General features: G+C 32.4%; 1 protein-coding gene across 1 annotated transcript; it reads left to right on the plus strand.

Annotated features, from left to right (window-relative positions):
* The first annotated feature begins 6,529 nt into the window (after positions 1–6,529).
* LOC110713471 (uncharacterized mitochondrial protein AtMg00820-like) lies at positions 6,530–7,439 on the plus strand. Its single transcript, XM_021891914.1, has 2 exons — positions 6,530–6,797; positions 7,156–7,439. The coding sequence occupies exons 1-2, from the start codon at positions 6,530–6,532 to the stop codon at positions 7,437–7,439; spliced, it is 552 nt and encodes a 183-aa protein (XP_021747606.1).
* Positions 7,440–15,743: the final 8,304 nt, after the last annotated feature.

The raw sequence follows: 15,743 nt of genomic DNA on the forward strand, positions 1-15,743 counted from the left end.
GAGCTCTCGTGTATCCCTATTGAAGGTGCTCTTGTCACGATGCTTGCGAGGAGGGAATCCCTTGATCTTCACATATTTGCGTGTTCATGACCTAGAATCAATGAGAGCTCAACGTGAGAGAGCGACAAATAAAACTTTGAAACTTCAGGTACAAAAATTAAATTAAAAATAAGGAAGAAAGAAAAATGAATTGAAAATAAACTAAAATAACAAATTAAGAACAAAAATCATGCAAAACTCATAAAAGTAAACAAAAAACTAAAATGAGTTAGAAAGACGAAAAATAAATGAAAACTAGAAAAAATATATGAAAAAAATATAAAAAATATAAAAAAAATATAGAAAAAGGAATTAAAAGCTACTATATTGAGCCAAGTTATCTTTTTAATCGACGTTATGATTAATTGTATTTAGCTTAATAAAACAATATTACTGTAGACACCTAAATGTGTCTCCCCAAAAACCAAACACAGTGATGAATATCTTTCACTTCATTTGATTATCAAACGATGTGAAATGTGAAAAGTCTCGTGATGCGGTCATTTTAATAAAATACTTCATTCTGTTTCTGAAAATACTTCTTTTCTTACTCTATTTATGAAAAATGTCTAGTCCAATTTAGTTTGGTTCATAATATGGGACCAATAATGGTTTAGTTGGATGGGTATTGAAAAGACCTTTCCAACGATATATTATAAGCTCAATTCCGATGAATAATGAGGAATTTATGGCCTAAATCCTAAAATGGGCTCAAATCGAATTTTACCTACGGTCCAATAATCATGTGGAGGGTCCAAAGGTTTAATCCCATTCCTAAACTAATAAAGATTTATTAGAAGATTCTATAAGTTTCTAAAAGATCTTAATTATCCTTTTTTAAAAAGATAAGATCAAAGAACTCGAAATTGAATAAAACTTCTCCTTTTGAGAGTCCTTGTTCTGCGTAAAATGGAATATGTTCAGATATTATTTTGTGACTCATAATTTTTATCCAAATCTTATATGGGTTTATAGATCTTGAAATTTTATTTCCAACGATATGTTATAATATTAATTTCAAGTTATAACGAAAAACATATGAAATAAATACGAAAATTTATCCAAAATTGACACTCTTCTACTATTTCGGCCATATATTTTAATTCAAAAATTATTTTTATCTGATTCTAATTTTTTAAAAAAGTAGACTTCAATAGCTTTCCAACGGCATATTATATGACTTATTTGGACATCTGGATCAAAAGGTATGATAAAAACAAAATCTGAAAAAAATTGTCCTGGCGCCAAACGACAGGTCTCGGTCTGACGCACGACGACATAGTCTGTCGCGCGTGATAGCTTTCTGACAGAAGCTAATTTTATTCTGATTCGGACTCTATTTATTTTCTATCATTTCCGGATTATTTTCTCTATAGATAGGGTCGTATTTCCCTGTTTTTATTCATGCACAATCACTAACAATTATCTAATTATGTTCTTTCTCTCTCTAAAAGCTAGAAGCTTATTCTCTCTCTATTTTATTTTTTAAACTTTCCCCTTTTACCAAATTCCACATTCACAAGTTCTAGACACACCTATTCAAGTTCGAAGCTTTGCCCTAGACGTGAAAGGTTGATAATTTATGAGGGTTTGGTCCCAATTCCCTATTTCAATTATTATTTAAATTACTACCTCCGTTAATTGTTATGTCCAACTTTGGAATATTTTATATCTCTCAAATAAAACCCCAAAGTTGCAGATAACAATTAACGGAGGTAGTAATTATTTGATTTAATATTTTTCTTGAAGTTACTAACGCGTGTATTTTGTTATTAGAAAAATATACGAGGCATCCAAGTAAGTAATTAATTTACTGTTGCCCTTGATGTTTTGATGATAACACAAGTCAAATTAGTGGAATAATGAATTTTGTGAGTCCTGTGATTTATCTATTAGTAGCAGGAAGCACTCAAGGCAAAGGAACACGAGGAGCTAAAATAAAAGAGATCAGTTGCAAAGTTCATGTGAAGGAACTAAAGCTTCGGAGCAGAAGCTAAAGAAAGAAGACTCGGAGCAGAGACTTCTTAGAGAAAATAAAGTCTGAAATATTTTTCTATTTTAGTTTTTATGTAAGTGAAAATCAATTAGGGATTAATACTTAGTGGAATGCGTTTAAAAAGATAAGTATCATTGGCTTGCTAAAAAATATGATAGTTTGTTTGGAAAAAATATCTTCTCTAATTTTATCTTTCTTAAAGTTGATATTTTTATTTTTCAGAAAAATATTTTTGAAAACTGACTCCCTAATCTTCACCACTTACGAATTCACTACTTCCTTAAGGCTCAATGTGCCCTGGTTTTTAAGACATGTTTGAAAGATATGGAAGTGGTGGATAGTTGAGGCGTTGATATACAGCAGTGGTGGCGTAAGTTGTGGAAGGTGTGGCGTTTTCACCAAGCAATGTTTTCTTATAAATATTGAAGTTATTTTCTAGATAACTTGACCTTGCTCAAATACTTTTATCTTGCTTTCTTGTTTTCAAAAGAGTCAAGAGTCGCATTCCACTTAAGTGTTTTTCTTAATTGCTTTCACTAGAGTTTTATTTACTTGAGTTGTAATTTGGGAATTGGGAGTTTGAGTGAACTCTAAGAGAATTCAGTAGAGAAAAAGAGAAGAGAAAAGAGAAGAGAAGAGTGGCAAGTTGTGGGACTTGCTACTGGGAACTTCAAGTTCACAGAGGAACTTGAAGATTGATTCTTAGTTTGTAATAGGTTGTTTGCCCTGTTATAGTGAAGAATATTTCCTAAAATCCCAAGTGGTCATGGTTTTTCCTCTTGTTAAGGCCAAGAGCTTTTCAACGTAAAATCTCCCTATGTTTACTTTGAGTTCCTGTAGCTTAGTTTGATCAATTCCGCAAAAAGTTAGCTCAATTCTTACAAACTACAATTCACCCCCTCCCCCCCCCCCTTCTTGTAGTATTCTTCTAAAGTAACAATTGGTATCAGAACCTAATCCTCTCAAAATCAAGAAACGCTAAAGAGGAGAATCTTGGCACAAAATGAATATGCATGAGAAACTTGAAGAAGGTCGGTACTCAACTCAACGACCTCCTATGTTCAATGAGAAATTCTATAAATACTGGAAGAATAGAAAGGAAATCTTCATCAAAGTAGAAAACTATGAAGTTTGGAGAGTCATCGAAGTAGGAGACTTCAAGGTAATTAAAACCAACGCTCAAAACGAGGTAATTCCTAAACCAATGTTTGAATATGAGAAGGAAGAATTTGATAAAATGAAAATCAATGATATGGCTGTTAAACGCTTCATTGTGGACTTGGACCACATGAACACAATCGTGTCATGGGGTGCAAGAACGCTAAGGAAATTTGGGATCTTCTTCAAATAAGGCATGAAGGAACTAATGGAGTAAAACGTTCTAAAATTGATTTACTCAGTCTAAGTATGAACGTTTTGAGATGCAACCCAAAGAATCTATCTAGGAAATGCTTACTAGATTCACTAACATTATTAATGAACTAGTTTCTCTGGGTAGAAAAATTCCTACTGATTAGCAGGTTAGAAAGGTGCTAAGAAGTCTTCCACAAGATGAGCGTTGGAGAGCTAAGGTGCCTGCCCTACAAGAAACAAACGACTTCATGACGTTATATTGAACAACTCGCAAGTTCTCTAATGACACATGAGCTTCATTTAGGAACTGGCTGCAGTGAAGGCAACAGGAACAAGGGCCTGGCTCTCAAGGCCGATCAAGAGGAATCTGAAGTGGATGAAGAAGAGGCTGCAATGTTGGTCAGGCGTTTCAAACGAATGTTCAACAGAAACAATCGGAGCTCGAGAAACTTTCAGAAGAGAACCTCCAATTCAAAACCAGAATATAGCTGTCACAAATGTGGATCAACAAACCACTTCATCAAAGATTGTCCTCAATGGGACATCAAGAAAGGAAAAGGGAAGATCAAGGAACAAGGAAAAGAGAAATACAAGACTCCCTTTTCAAAAACAGATGTCAAGAAAGCCATGATGCTGCATGGGGAGATTCTGATAGTGAAGAAGATGAAGATCAACCAGAAGAGGAGGTAGCAAATCTCTGTCTAATGGTCAAATCAGATGACAGGCGTGCATACCTCAAGGAACTGTAAAAGGAGGTAAGTGAAAGTAACTTTGATAATACTAACTCAGATCCTTATCCAAAGATGCTTTAATTGACTTGATTGTCTAATTGGAAATTAATCTCAATGTTGAATGCATGCAAAGAAATGAATGTCAAAAGGTTCTACAAATCTGGAAAAATCACAGTGCTTGGCTAGAAACTGCACGAAATGATATCCAAACCAGATTTGGAGAACTACATGATAAATACCATCTTATGACTGAGGTGCTTGAAAGAATCAAAAAGGAAAATGTCATGTTAAATGTAGAACTTTCACAATACAAAGTGATAAATACTGATATTGGTTCTAGCAGTTCCTCTGATGATTCTATGCTAAAATTTAATGCTGATTTTGAAAAACTCAAGCTTGATCTTGACAATTTAAAGTTTCAAAAAGATAGGCTAGAAAAGGAACTGCAAAATAGAAAGCATAGAAGTATTGATCCTACTGTAACTCCAAAATGGATTAAAGATGCGCAAGTCAAGAGAACTGAAGGACTTGGGTATGAGTCCAAAAGGAAAGGTAAACAGAAAAAATATGTAGATCTACCAAGTAGCAAAGTTTGTACTTTCTGTGGAAAAAATGGACATTTACACTCTGATTGTAAAAAGAAGATAGAACATGATAAAAGAAATATTAAGCAAGTTTGGGTAAAGAAAACTGATATTGCCTCAACATCAAAGGAACCCAAGGATCCTGGGGTTCCTGAAACTAACGCTTAAGTTTTCTTGTAGGTCCTAGTGAGAAGGAACAACCTATGGTACCTCGACAGTGGTTGTTCAAAGCATATGACAGGAGATAAATCAAAGTTCCTTTCACTAGAGACCTATCTAGGAGGAACTGTGACTTTCGGAGATAACTAGAAAGGAGAAATCATTGCCAAAGGAAAAATTAGAAAGTCATCCTCCTATGCAATATAGAATGTGTTCCTGGTCGAGGGCTTGATGCATAATTTGCTAAGCATATCACAATTCTGTGATAAAGGTAATTCGGTAAGCTTTACTTCTGATGAATGTCATATCTTCAATAACAAGTCAGGAAAGGTTATTCTACGAGGAAAGAGAAGAGGTAACACCTGTGTGGTAGATCTTGACTCAATCCCTAAGAGTAAACTTACATGCTTGAGTGTTATTGAAGATGACTCTCTACTTTGGCACAAGAGATTTGGTCATGCTAGCTATTCTATAATTGAAAAACTCAGGTCAAAGGTCTTGGTAGTTGGACTACCCGCTATCAAGTTCCGAAATGATAAAATCTGTGATGCCTGTGTAAAAGGGAAGCATGTCCGAAATTCCTTCAGAGCTTAAAAGATGGTGAGCACCACAAAACCATTAGAACTAATTCATATGGATTTGTGTGGTCCCATGAGAGTTCAAAGTAGAAGTGGAAAAAAATATGTGTTGGTCATTGTTGATAATTACTCTAGATATACCTGGGTAATTTTCTTAGCCAGTAAAGACAAAACCTTTGATGAATTTGTAGCATTTCCCAAACATGTGCAGAAAACCAGTTGATTCTCCATAATCCACCTAAGATCTGACCATGGTACAGAATTCGAAAATTCAAAATTTTATGAGCTTTTCACGGAACAGGGTATAAATCACAATTTCTCTGCTCCTAGAACTCCACAACAGAATTGAGTAGTTGAAAGAAAAAATCGAACTCTGGAAGACATGGCAAGAACGATGTTAATTGCTAGCTCACTACCAAGGAACTTCTGTGCTTAAGCAATTAACACTGCATGCTACATAATCAACAGGATAACAATAAGAGCAATTTCCAACAAGACTCCTTATGAACTATTCAAAGGGAGAAAACCCAATGTCTCTCATCTTAGATCCTTTGGTTGTAAGTGTTTTGTGAATAATAATGGTAAGAGGAACCTAGAAAAATTTGATGAGAGAAGTGAAGAGGCAGTATTACCTGGTTACTCCTCCAATAGTAAAGCCTATAGAGTTTATAATAAGAACTCATTATGTGTTGAAGAAAGCATTCATATTATTTTCGATGAATCTAACCTGTTTATGAATGTACATGAACAAAAAGAAACTGATTTTGAAATTGGATTAGTAAGAAACAGGACTGAAGATGAAAAAGAAATGAATGAATAGCAAACAAGAGAAGAGCTAGAAGTAGTAGATAATCCTCATCAAGAAAATGGAGAAGGTTCTCAAGAGGAAACTCTAGAAGAACAAGTAAATGAAGAACAAGTCAATGAGGATCAGGTTAGCGAGCTCATGGTGAAGGAACCGAGCAAGAAACTCCTCAAATTGGAGTTCCAGCAAGAGTATTTCATCCTAAACCTTTCAAATATCAAGGATCCCATCCCACTTATCTTATAATCAGTGACAAAGGCAGAGGAACTCAAACCATATCTCAGATGAGGAACTTCTGTGCTTTCAATGCATTTCTATCCATTCTGGAACCTCGAAATCATCCGAAAGATTTGGAAGATGCTGACTGGATTGTAGCCATGCAAGAGGAACTAAACGAGTTTGAAAGAAACAAAGTCTGGCATCTTGAAGCCAAGCCCAAGGAAAAGAAGATAATTGGTCTTAAATGGGTATTCAGAAATAAGCTAGATGAATATGGAACAATCGTGAGGAACAAAGCTCATTTAGTTGTAAAAGGCTACAACCAACAGGAAGGTATTGATTTCGAAGAAACCTTTTCTCCTGTAGCTAGATTATAAGCTATTAGAATACTTATTGCTTTTGCTTCTTACATGGGTTTAAAACTTTACCAAATGGATGTGAAATGTGCTTTTCTCAATGGTTACTTGATGGAGGATATGTAGAACAACCTCCAGGTTTTGAAAATCCGAAATTTCCAAATCATGTGTTTAAGCATAACAAAGCCCTTTATGGTCTTAAGCAAGCCCCAAGAACCTGGTATGAGAGGCTCTCTAAGTTCCTTTTGCAAAATGATTTTAAGAGAGGAAAAGTTGATAAAACCTTGTTTTGAAATTAAAAGGAACTGATCTTTTAGTTGTACAAATCTATGTAGATGATATTATCTTTGGTGCAACTAACGATGTCTTATGCAAGTACTTCACTGATCTCATGAGTGGTGAATTTGAAATGAGCATGATGGGAGAATTAAACTTCTTCCTTGGTCTACAAAACAAGCAGACAGAGAAAGGAATCTCAATTCATCAACAAAAGTATATCAAGGAACTACTGAAAAAGTACAACCTTGATCAAGAAAAAACAAATCACACACCTATGGGAACAGGCACAGGACTAGATGATGATCCAACAAGAACTAGTGTCGATCAAAAGATTACTTAGATACTTGAAAGGAACTGATTAGTGGACTAATGAATTCTGTGAGTCTTGTGATTTATCTATTACTAGCAGGAAGCACTCAAGGAAAAGGAACACGAGGAGCTAAAATAAAAGAGATCAGTTGCAAAGTTCCTGTGAAGGAATTAAAGCTTCGGAGCAAAACCTAAAGAAAGAAGACTCGAAGCAGAGACTTCTTACAGAAAATAAAGTCTGAAATATTTTTCTATTTTAGGTTTTATGTAAGTGAAAATAAGTTAGGGATTAATGCTTAGTGGAATGCTTTTAAAAAAGTATCATTGGCTTGCTAAAAAATAGGATAGTTTGTTTGGAAAAAATATCTTCTCTGATTTTATCTTTTTTAAAGTTGATATTTTTATTTTTTAGAAAAATATTTTTGAAAACTAACTCCCTAAAATTGCGCAACTAACTGTTGATTCAGTCTTCACCACTTATGAATTCACTGCTTCCTTAAGGCTCAACGTGCCCTGGTTTTTAGGACATTTTTGAAAGATATGGAATTGGTGGAAAGTAGTGGCGTTGATATACAACAGTGGTGGCGTAAGTTGTGGAAGGTGTGGCGTTTTCGCCAAGCAATGTTTTCTTATAAATATTGAAGTTATTTTCTTGATAACTTGACCTTGCTCAAATACTTTTTTCTTGCTTTCTTGTTTTCAAAAGAGTCAAGAGTCGCATTCCACTTAAGTGTTTTTCTTAATTACTTTCACTAGAGTTTTATTTACTTGAGTTGTAATTTGGGAATTGGGAGTTTGATTGAACTCTAAGAGAATTCAGTAGAGAAAGAGAGAAGAGAAAAGAGAAGAGAAGAGTGGCAAGTTGTGGGACTTGCTGCTGGGAACTTCAAGTTCATAGAGGAACTTGAAGATTGATTCTTAGTTTGTAATAGGTTTTTTGCCCTGTTATAGTGAATAATCTTTCCTAAAATCCCAAGTGGTCGTGGTTTTTCCTCTTGTTAGGGCTAAGAGGTTTTCCACGTAAAATCTCTCTGTGTTTATTTTGAGTTCTTGTAGCTTAGTTTGATCAATTTCGCAAAAAGTTAGCTCAATTCTTACAAACTACAATTCACCCCCCCTCTTGTAATATTCTTCTAAAGTAACAATTACTTCAAGTATTCTTTTGATATAGAAATCATGATTTGATTATTTTGCTTTCTAGTATCATGCTAGGATTTGTTATTAATCATGTTAGAATCATGCTTAGGGTCTTGCTTATGTTATTATGCTTTTATTGACATTGAATATTATTATGATGATGATTTGTTTAGGGGTGTCAAAAACTTACCCGACCCGAAAGATTTACTTAAAACTGAAATGTTTTTGAACTAGTTGGACCTGGGTATTCTTTATTCGAATCTGATCTAGAGTCGAATCGACGTTATCTCAAAATCGACTCCACCTGGTAATTTATGATCCAAACCCAATTTGAAATCGACTCATATTTAACCGAAACCAATAAGACTTGATAATATAAGATCTGAATTCGATCCATCCCAAAATTAAATTTACCTGAAACCATTTGGACCCGTAAAAATACCACTTTTTACCCAACCTTTAATTATCTGATTTGAAACTTCCCATGACCCAATTAAAACCGACCCGAAATTACTCATAATTCAATTAAACCCAACTTGTTTCTAAACATAACTTTTTGTTCTATCTTGAAATCATATTCTTTACCACTATACATTCGTGGTAGAGAATGGTTGATGGCTCAACCTTGGAATCATATATCCTTACATTTGAGTTACGTTGTTTGATGAAGTCTTTCTAGAGTCAACATTCAAGTTGTGAATTGTAGAATTTATAGAGAGAACAAAGAACGGAGTCATAGTTTCATAGAAAGGAATGATAATTGATTCATTGATACGGAGTACTATAATAAAATGTTAAAATAAATAAATAAATAAATAAATAAATAGTAACGATTGAGATACCACAAAAGTAAGGCAAAGCAATAAGAATATGTTTGAATCGAGTCAATATCATAGGAACAGTACATTGATCGATATATTTTAATCCAGATTTTAGCACTCTAAAGTAAAAAAAAAATAAAAAATCCTATATTATCATTATATACCATAAAATATGCTTCCAACAATGTATAAAATTTGAAATTTATAATATAAATATGTATATATGATATATTAATGTGATTAGGTGTGTTAGATACACCTGATTTTGACGAATATGTATTTATTTTAGCTTAATTGAGCTTCTAAATTTATATAAAATAATTCTAAATTTATTTGAAGTTATATAATTGTATCTAAATTTATCTAAACTCATACTCCGTATCAATTTGAAACTATTTGAATTTATTGAAGTTAGCTGAAATTATATGAACTTATAAGAAAATATCATAATTATATGAAATAATCTGAACAAATATTAATTTATCTTAATGTATATGAAATTATTCGAACTTATCTAAATTAATTTAAACTAAGGTTAATTTATCTGAATTAATATGAATTTGTATAAACTTATCTAAAATTATATGATATTATCGATATGAACTTAGGGCCTGTTCACTTCAGATTAATTTCAGTTCAGTTCAATTCAGCTCCAATCAGTTTAATTCAGCTCTAATCAGTTCAGTTCATTTCAGTTCAACTCCTAATATTCCAAATTCAAATTATTGGACCCAAAACCGAAACTAAAGTATTATAACAGAGAATGAGCTAATAGTCGAAGTAACCACATTCAAATTTTAACCGGAACTGAAGTGATTTGAACCAAGATCTAATCGAATTCGAAATAACCCGATCCAAAGTCAAATAAATTCACTTTGACCCAAATAAACCCAATAAAATCCGGATCCGAGTTCATCTTAACTTGATATGACTCATCTTGAATTTGATTCGACCCAATTCAATTTGTATCCGACCATACTTGAACTCAACTTTAACCTGAATTTGATGAAGCTCAACCTGATTTGATTTGGTTTGTAAGATTAAAATGACCCATCATTACCCAACCCAAACATCCCGACCCGTCGTTGCTTGATTATTATTATTGTTATTGCTTGATCACGCCCTCTCTTGCAGGATTAAAGGGAATTTGTTCTTGTAATCACGCTTAATAAGATAATTAATAATCTTTGTTTAGGCTAATATGATTATAATTCAAGTGATCGTCAATAATAGATTTGTTTATGCATTAACACTACTACAAAATTGCCCAAAGAGACTCGATATAAGAGACCGGTTAAGTGCATAAAAGGTCTATCCCCTAAGAGAGAACGGTTATTGTGTACGAAAGGTCTCTCGACAGATCAAAGGGACCTGTCATTTAAGAAAATGGGTCTCTTGAAATTTTTTTAGAAAATCGAGGAATATAGAGAGACCATTCATCTTAAATGACAGGTACAAGTAATATTCAAGAAACCTGGGATTTAAAATAACCGGTCTCCTGAATTTTATTTTTTGAATTGAGAAATTAGAGAGACCCGTCAGTCTTAATAACAGGTCTCTCAATTTTATATCCCATGTAGGCAGCTAAAAAGCCCATAACCCTAGAATAATCTCTTCATTTTCTCTCTCCTGTCCACCGCCACTTCTCATCTCATTTTTTTCTTTCTCTCTCTTCTCCCTCTTGTCAACTCCTTATCCTCAATTTTTTTTGGATTCTAAAGAGAATCTCACACAACAAGAGATACAAATTTCATCCATTATTTCTTTCGATCTCAATTTCAGGATGTTATTTTCACTTCATCATGTCAAAATTTCAAGATCTATCGTCAAGGTGAGTCTTGTATTATTTTTCGCTATTAATTTTTTATCTTAATTTTTTCATATTTTTAAAGAAAAATGTGAATTTCTTATAATAATTACTTTTTAACTTCATTTTACGAGTTAAAAATTTATTGGTTTTTCGTTTAGTCATGATAAAAAGATTGTTTCTTTATTTTGCATGTTAATGAATTCGTTTTAAAAAAAAATTTCGCCATTCTTTTTTTTTATGAAATCTGAGTCTGGAATGTGATTCCAATTTCGTTTGGAGGTGGTTTTTCATTTCCTTTTATTTGGTTCTTTACTTTTTTTTTTTTTTTTTTTTTTTTTTTTGCTTTCTTCTTTCCTATCAAATCTAGTATTTTTCGTTATTATTGCTCACTTTTATATGGAGTCAGATCTTATATTTTTCATTATTATTAAGTTCCTATTAGATTTTCTATTTTCATTTTCATTTTCTATTTCAATTTTTTTAGATTTAAGTTTTGGTTTTTTATTTTTGTTTTTTAAAAATCTTTTTGAAAATTGCTTGACAAATTGTTCTTTAGCTTGTTTTTGGAATTAGTTTTTTTTTTCTTGTTTTGATTTTGTGTTCAATCATCATATTAAATGAATTTTATTTTACATCTGGTATTTCATTAATACAATTGAACAATTTCTCTATCATTTTTTTTTTATTATAAACGAATTTTATTTTACATCTCTTCTGAATTTTTCTTTTTTCAATTCTGTTATAATTGTTCAGATTTGTTTTCTAGATAATAATATTTTCTTTTTAGTTATTTATTTACATGTCTTTATCTGTGGTTGTAGGTAATTATCCCTCAAGTTTCAAGTTTGAACAGAAGAAACTTGTAATTTTTTTGAAGCAGAAGAAACTTATAATTGAAGATCTTTAAAGTTTCAATTTGTCATTAACAGAAGTTTTATTTTAATGTATTGAATTAGTAATTTAGTTTTAATATATGTACTATGTATTGTCTATGTACATAATTTTTTATGTTTATGAAATACAATAATTTATTTGTAACTCCGTATCTGATAATAAATCAAATTGAATAGGTTAATATTAATAAATTGTTGTTATAAAAATAAAATAAGCTAATTTTTTTTTACTTAAAATGAGAGCGTATAGACCTGTTAGCTTAAAAGCGGTCTCAATTTTATCAAAAAGACTAAGATATGCGGCCCTAGTTTTATGAAAACAGAGACCGCTTTTCTTATAAAGGCAGTCTCAAATTTTTCAAAATTGAGACCGCTTATCTTTAAGAGGCAGTCTCAGCTTTCTCATTCTAGAGACCGCTTTTGAAAAGCAGTCTTTTTGCCAAAGAGACCGCTGCGCTAGAGACCGCCACTAAGGCAGTCTCTTTGAATAATTTGGACGGGTCTCTTTGGCCAATTTTGTAGTAGTGTAATATTCAACAAACATAAATTAAACAGGTTTAGGGTTAACCTATTGATTGCATGTTAGTCAGAAAGCACACATGAATATGAGAAGAATAAAGTAGAGGCCTATTTTTAGGGAAGGTTCATTTTTTTTTAGATTGGATTTGTACCTTCATCATCGAATATCTAGTGATGGTTCCAGACCACTATTGAGTTAGCGATCTCATGGATCATGAAAGGGTGTAACCTTCACCCTGTGAACGGTTTATAAGTTCCTAAAACTTCTTGTCAACTCTTTTACTCTAGCTTCCTTCCCTTTAGACGCCACCATGCTTAAGTGTATGATCACAGTGGGCTCAAGTGTGGGATGCTTGAAATATTCCTTGCAATTACACATTTCTACTTTATTTGCCTACTGGTTATTGTTATTACGTACGTTCCTAAATGATAAATCAATAATTTTTTATTTAAGTTTTAATTGTTTCTGGAAAGTATATATAGTTTATTTTGTTGCATTGTTGTGGATAAATTCAAGTTGTGTGGAAATATTTGGAACGTTTCATTGTATTTATATTGGGGGTAAATTTAAGCTATGTGGAATTATTTGGAGTACGTATTTTGTTGGTAAATATTGTAACAGGTTTTAACCCAATTGATGATGGGTCATTCGGTAGCATATACTACCAAGCTTGTATTTGAATCAAATATTTATATAAAAAAAAATTATTTATTTATTGGTAAGTGGCTTAATCTAATGCTAGTTACTAATAGATTTTCTTAAAAAACAATTTAAAAAAAACTATTCATAACTAGCGTTAGGATATGCCAGTTACGAATAATACCCTAATTGTAACCGGCGTAATTTAATGCCAACTACGAATAGTATGATTTCTAATTTGAAAAAACAAATTATTTGTAATTAGCGTTAGATTTAGCCAGTTACAAATAATATATTATTGGTAACCAACATTAGCCAGTTACGATAATTTTCACTAATTGTAACGGTGACTATAGCAACCAACAATGGCAATTATAAAAAGTCAATTTTGCCAATTACAAATAGCATTTTTTTCTACTAGTGGATATATCTGATTGGATAATTTGAACCACTCTATTCAAGGACCGTTAAAAGGATGACATGATCTGTGTGCTTATTGATACAAAATTGCAGTACGTGATGTTCTTGCCAACTGCAGAATAATTGTTGATTAAGTATATGATGTGCTTGTTATTTGATTGTGTAAAATTTGGACTTTTATTCTTCAAAACTGTTTTTATTCACTTGAATTTTTACTTATTATCTCGCACAGATAAAACATCCAATGGTCACCCTATATAGTTCCTTATAATGTACTCCATACATGAATAATGTGCGCATTATTTGTTGGAATAATAGCATATGTTAACGAATTACACCAAACAACACACCTTTATCAAAATTGCACAACTATTATTTGCAAACTCTTTTGCACAACACCACCTATTAGCTACAACCCTCCAAATACTTGCAGTTGGTGTTGGACAAAAATATGTGATAAAAATAAGCTACAAACTATTATTAAAATAGCACTAAATGCACACGTGGGAACAAATGGTCTGGTATTAGTACATAAAGAAGCTATATAAGGAGATTTATCCAAAAATGAAAATATGTTAGTTGGATAAAATTATTTAGGAAGAAGATCTATTCCTAAATAGTAAACATAGATATAATATTTAGACAATTGTGCATGAGAGTTTGGCAACTTGAGCTATACTATTTCTGTAGCACAGTTTAACCAATAACCCTTCACTTTTTTTGTTTTCAATGCAAAAAGGGGTGGGCCAAAAACCAATTACTTATAAAAACTGAGAAAAATAGAATACCAACTACAAAATAAACTAGGAGGCTATAGGCCAAAACATCATCGCATTTCAAAGCCCCCCTCTGCTTGGCAAGGTGGAACCTTCCACTACTCATCACCAGAAGCCATAAGGAAATTACAACCAATTCTTGATCTTCTTAAGATATCAACACAATACATGAAAGTAAATCTCCTTAAAGACCGCATCTACATCTATACAGGGAAGAAGTCTTAATCTTGCTTATCCTCAGTAGATTTGCATTAGTCCATAGAGTATCTTATAATGTAAATTGGTTCAAGTAGCACAACTGCACAAGACATTATATCTAGTAGAAGCTATTTTATCAGTACTCGGTACCTAATAAAAATGCTTTAACTAATTACAGTTGAAGAAAAGTGAAAAAAAAATATCAACATTTATGCTATATGTTTAGCAATACTGAAAAAACAACACTTATGCTGGTTGTTAAGCCACATTAGATCGGATTATGTATTCTAGATATCCAAGTTCTTTATGCTCTAACTGCAAAATAATGTTGTCAGTTGGTTCTTTAAGAAACTTGATTATAACATTTCGGTTTAGATACGACACTTGCTTTATAGCCTGACCTCCAAGTGATGGATTTCAAACCATACTTTGTTGTACATAAACTCATTTTTTATAATCTCTCGTGTCCAAGAAAGAATTTCATAATGGTTTGAGTGCCCATGTTGAATGAAAATGAAGATAATTAAAATAAGGAAAAATTGTCAGCAGTATTATGATTTTGCTCGATCTTCTAAAAATAAAACCACCTTTTTATTATTATTCCCCAATAAAACGATCTTTGCCACTAATTTACCATAAATAGGATAAATGATCAGTTAACTATTTCATGTGTCGCATTGTGATTGGTGAAAATTTTTAATTTTAATTTTTACATTTATTGTTTTATAAAGAAAGATTTTACATAAAAAAACCTTAATTAAAAAAAAATATCCTCCTTCCCCTTTCCCCTCCCCTGTCATCCCGTATCCCCTTCCCTTCCCCTTGTTCTTCCCACAACACCATAAAATTGCACAAAGTGCTTCTTTAAACAAGACAATAACCTAATCCTAATAAAGAACTCCCAAATACTTTCACAAATTGATATGCAATTCGATTGCCAAGTCTATGTTTGATGGACAAACGAACGAAGAAGAAACCAAGAACTATTAACCATGGAATTGGGTCACCAAAAGCGGAAAATGTGGCAGCAATAGGTTAGGATGAACCAGGTTTGAGAATCGACAAGCCAAGCATTTTAGGAAACACCATTGGGGTTGGGATAAACCACATTATAACTGATA

The sequence above is a fragment of the Chenopodium quinoa genome, unplaced genomic scaffold (assembly GCF_001683475.1).
Source record: "Chenopodium quinoa cultivar QQ74 unplaced genomic scaffold, ASM168347v1, whole genome shotgun sequence".
NCBI classification, from domain to species: Eukaryota; Viridiplantae; Streptophyta; class Magnoliopsida; order Caryophyllales; family Amaranthaceae; genus Chenopodium; species Chenopodium quinoa.

What these genes read in the sequence shown, in the direction of transcription:
- LOC110713471 (XM_021891914.1), top strand. Translation starts at nt 6,530, where the DNA reads ATGAGGAACTTCTGTGCTTTCAATGCATTTCTATCCATTCTGGAACCT. An exon ending in AGGCTACAACCAACAGGAAG is followed by an intron (nt 6,798 to 7,155) that starts GTATTGATTTCG and finishes AAATCTATGTAG; the next exon opens with ATGATATTATCTTTGGTGCA.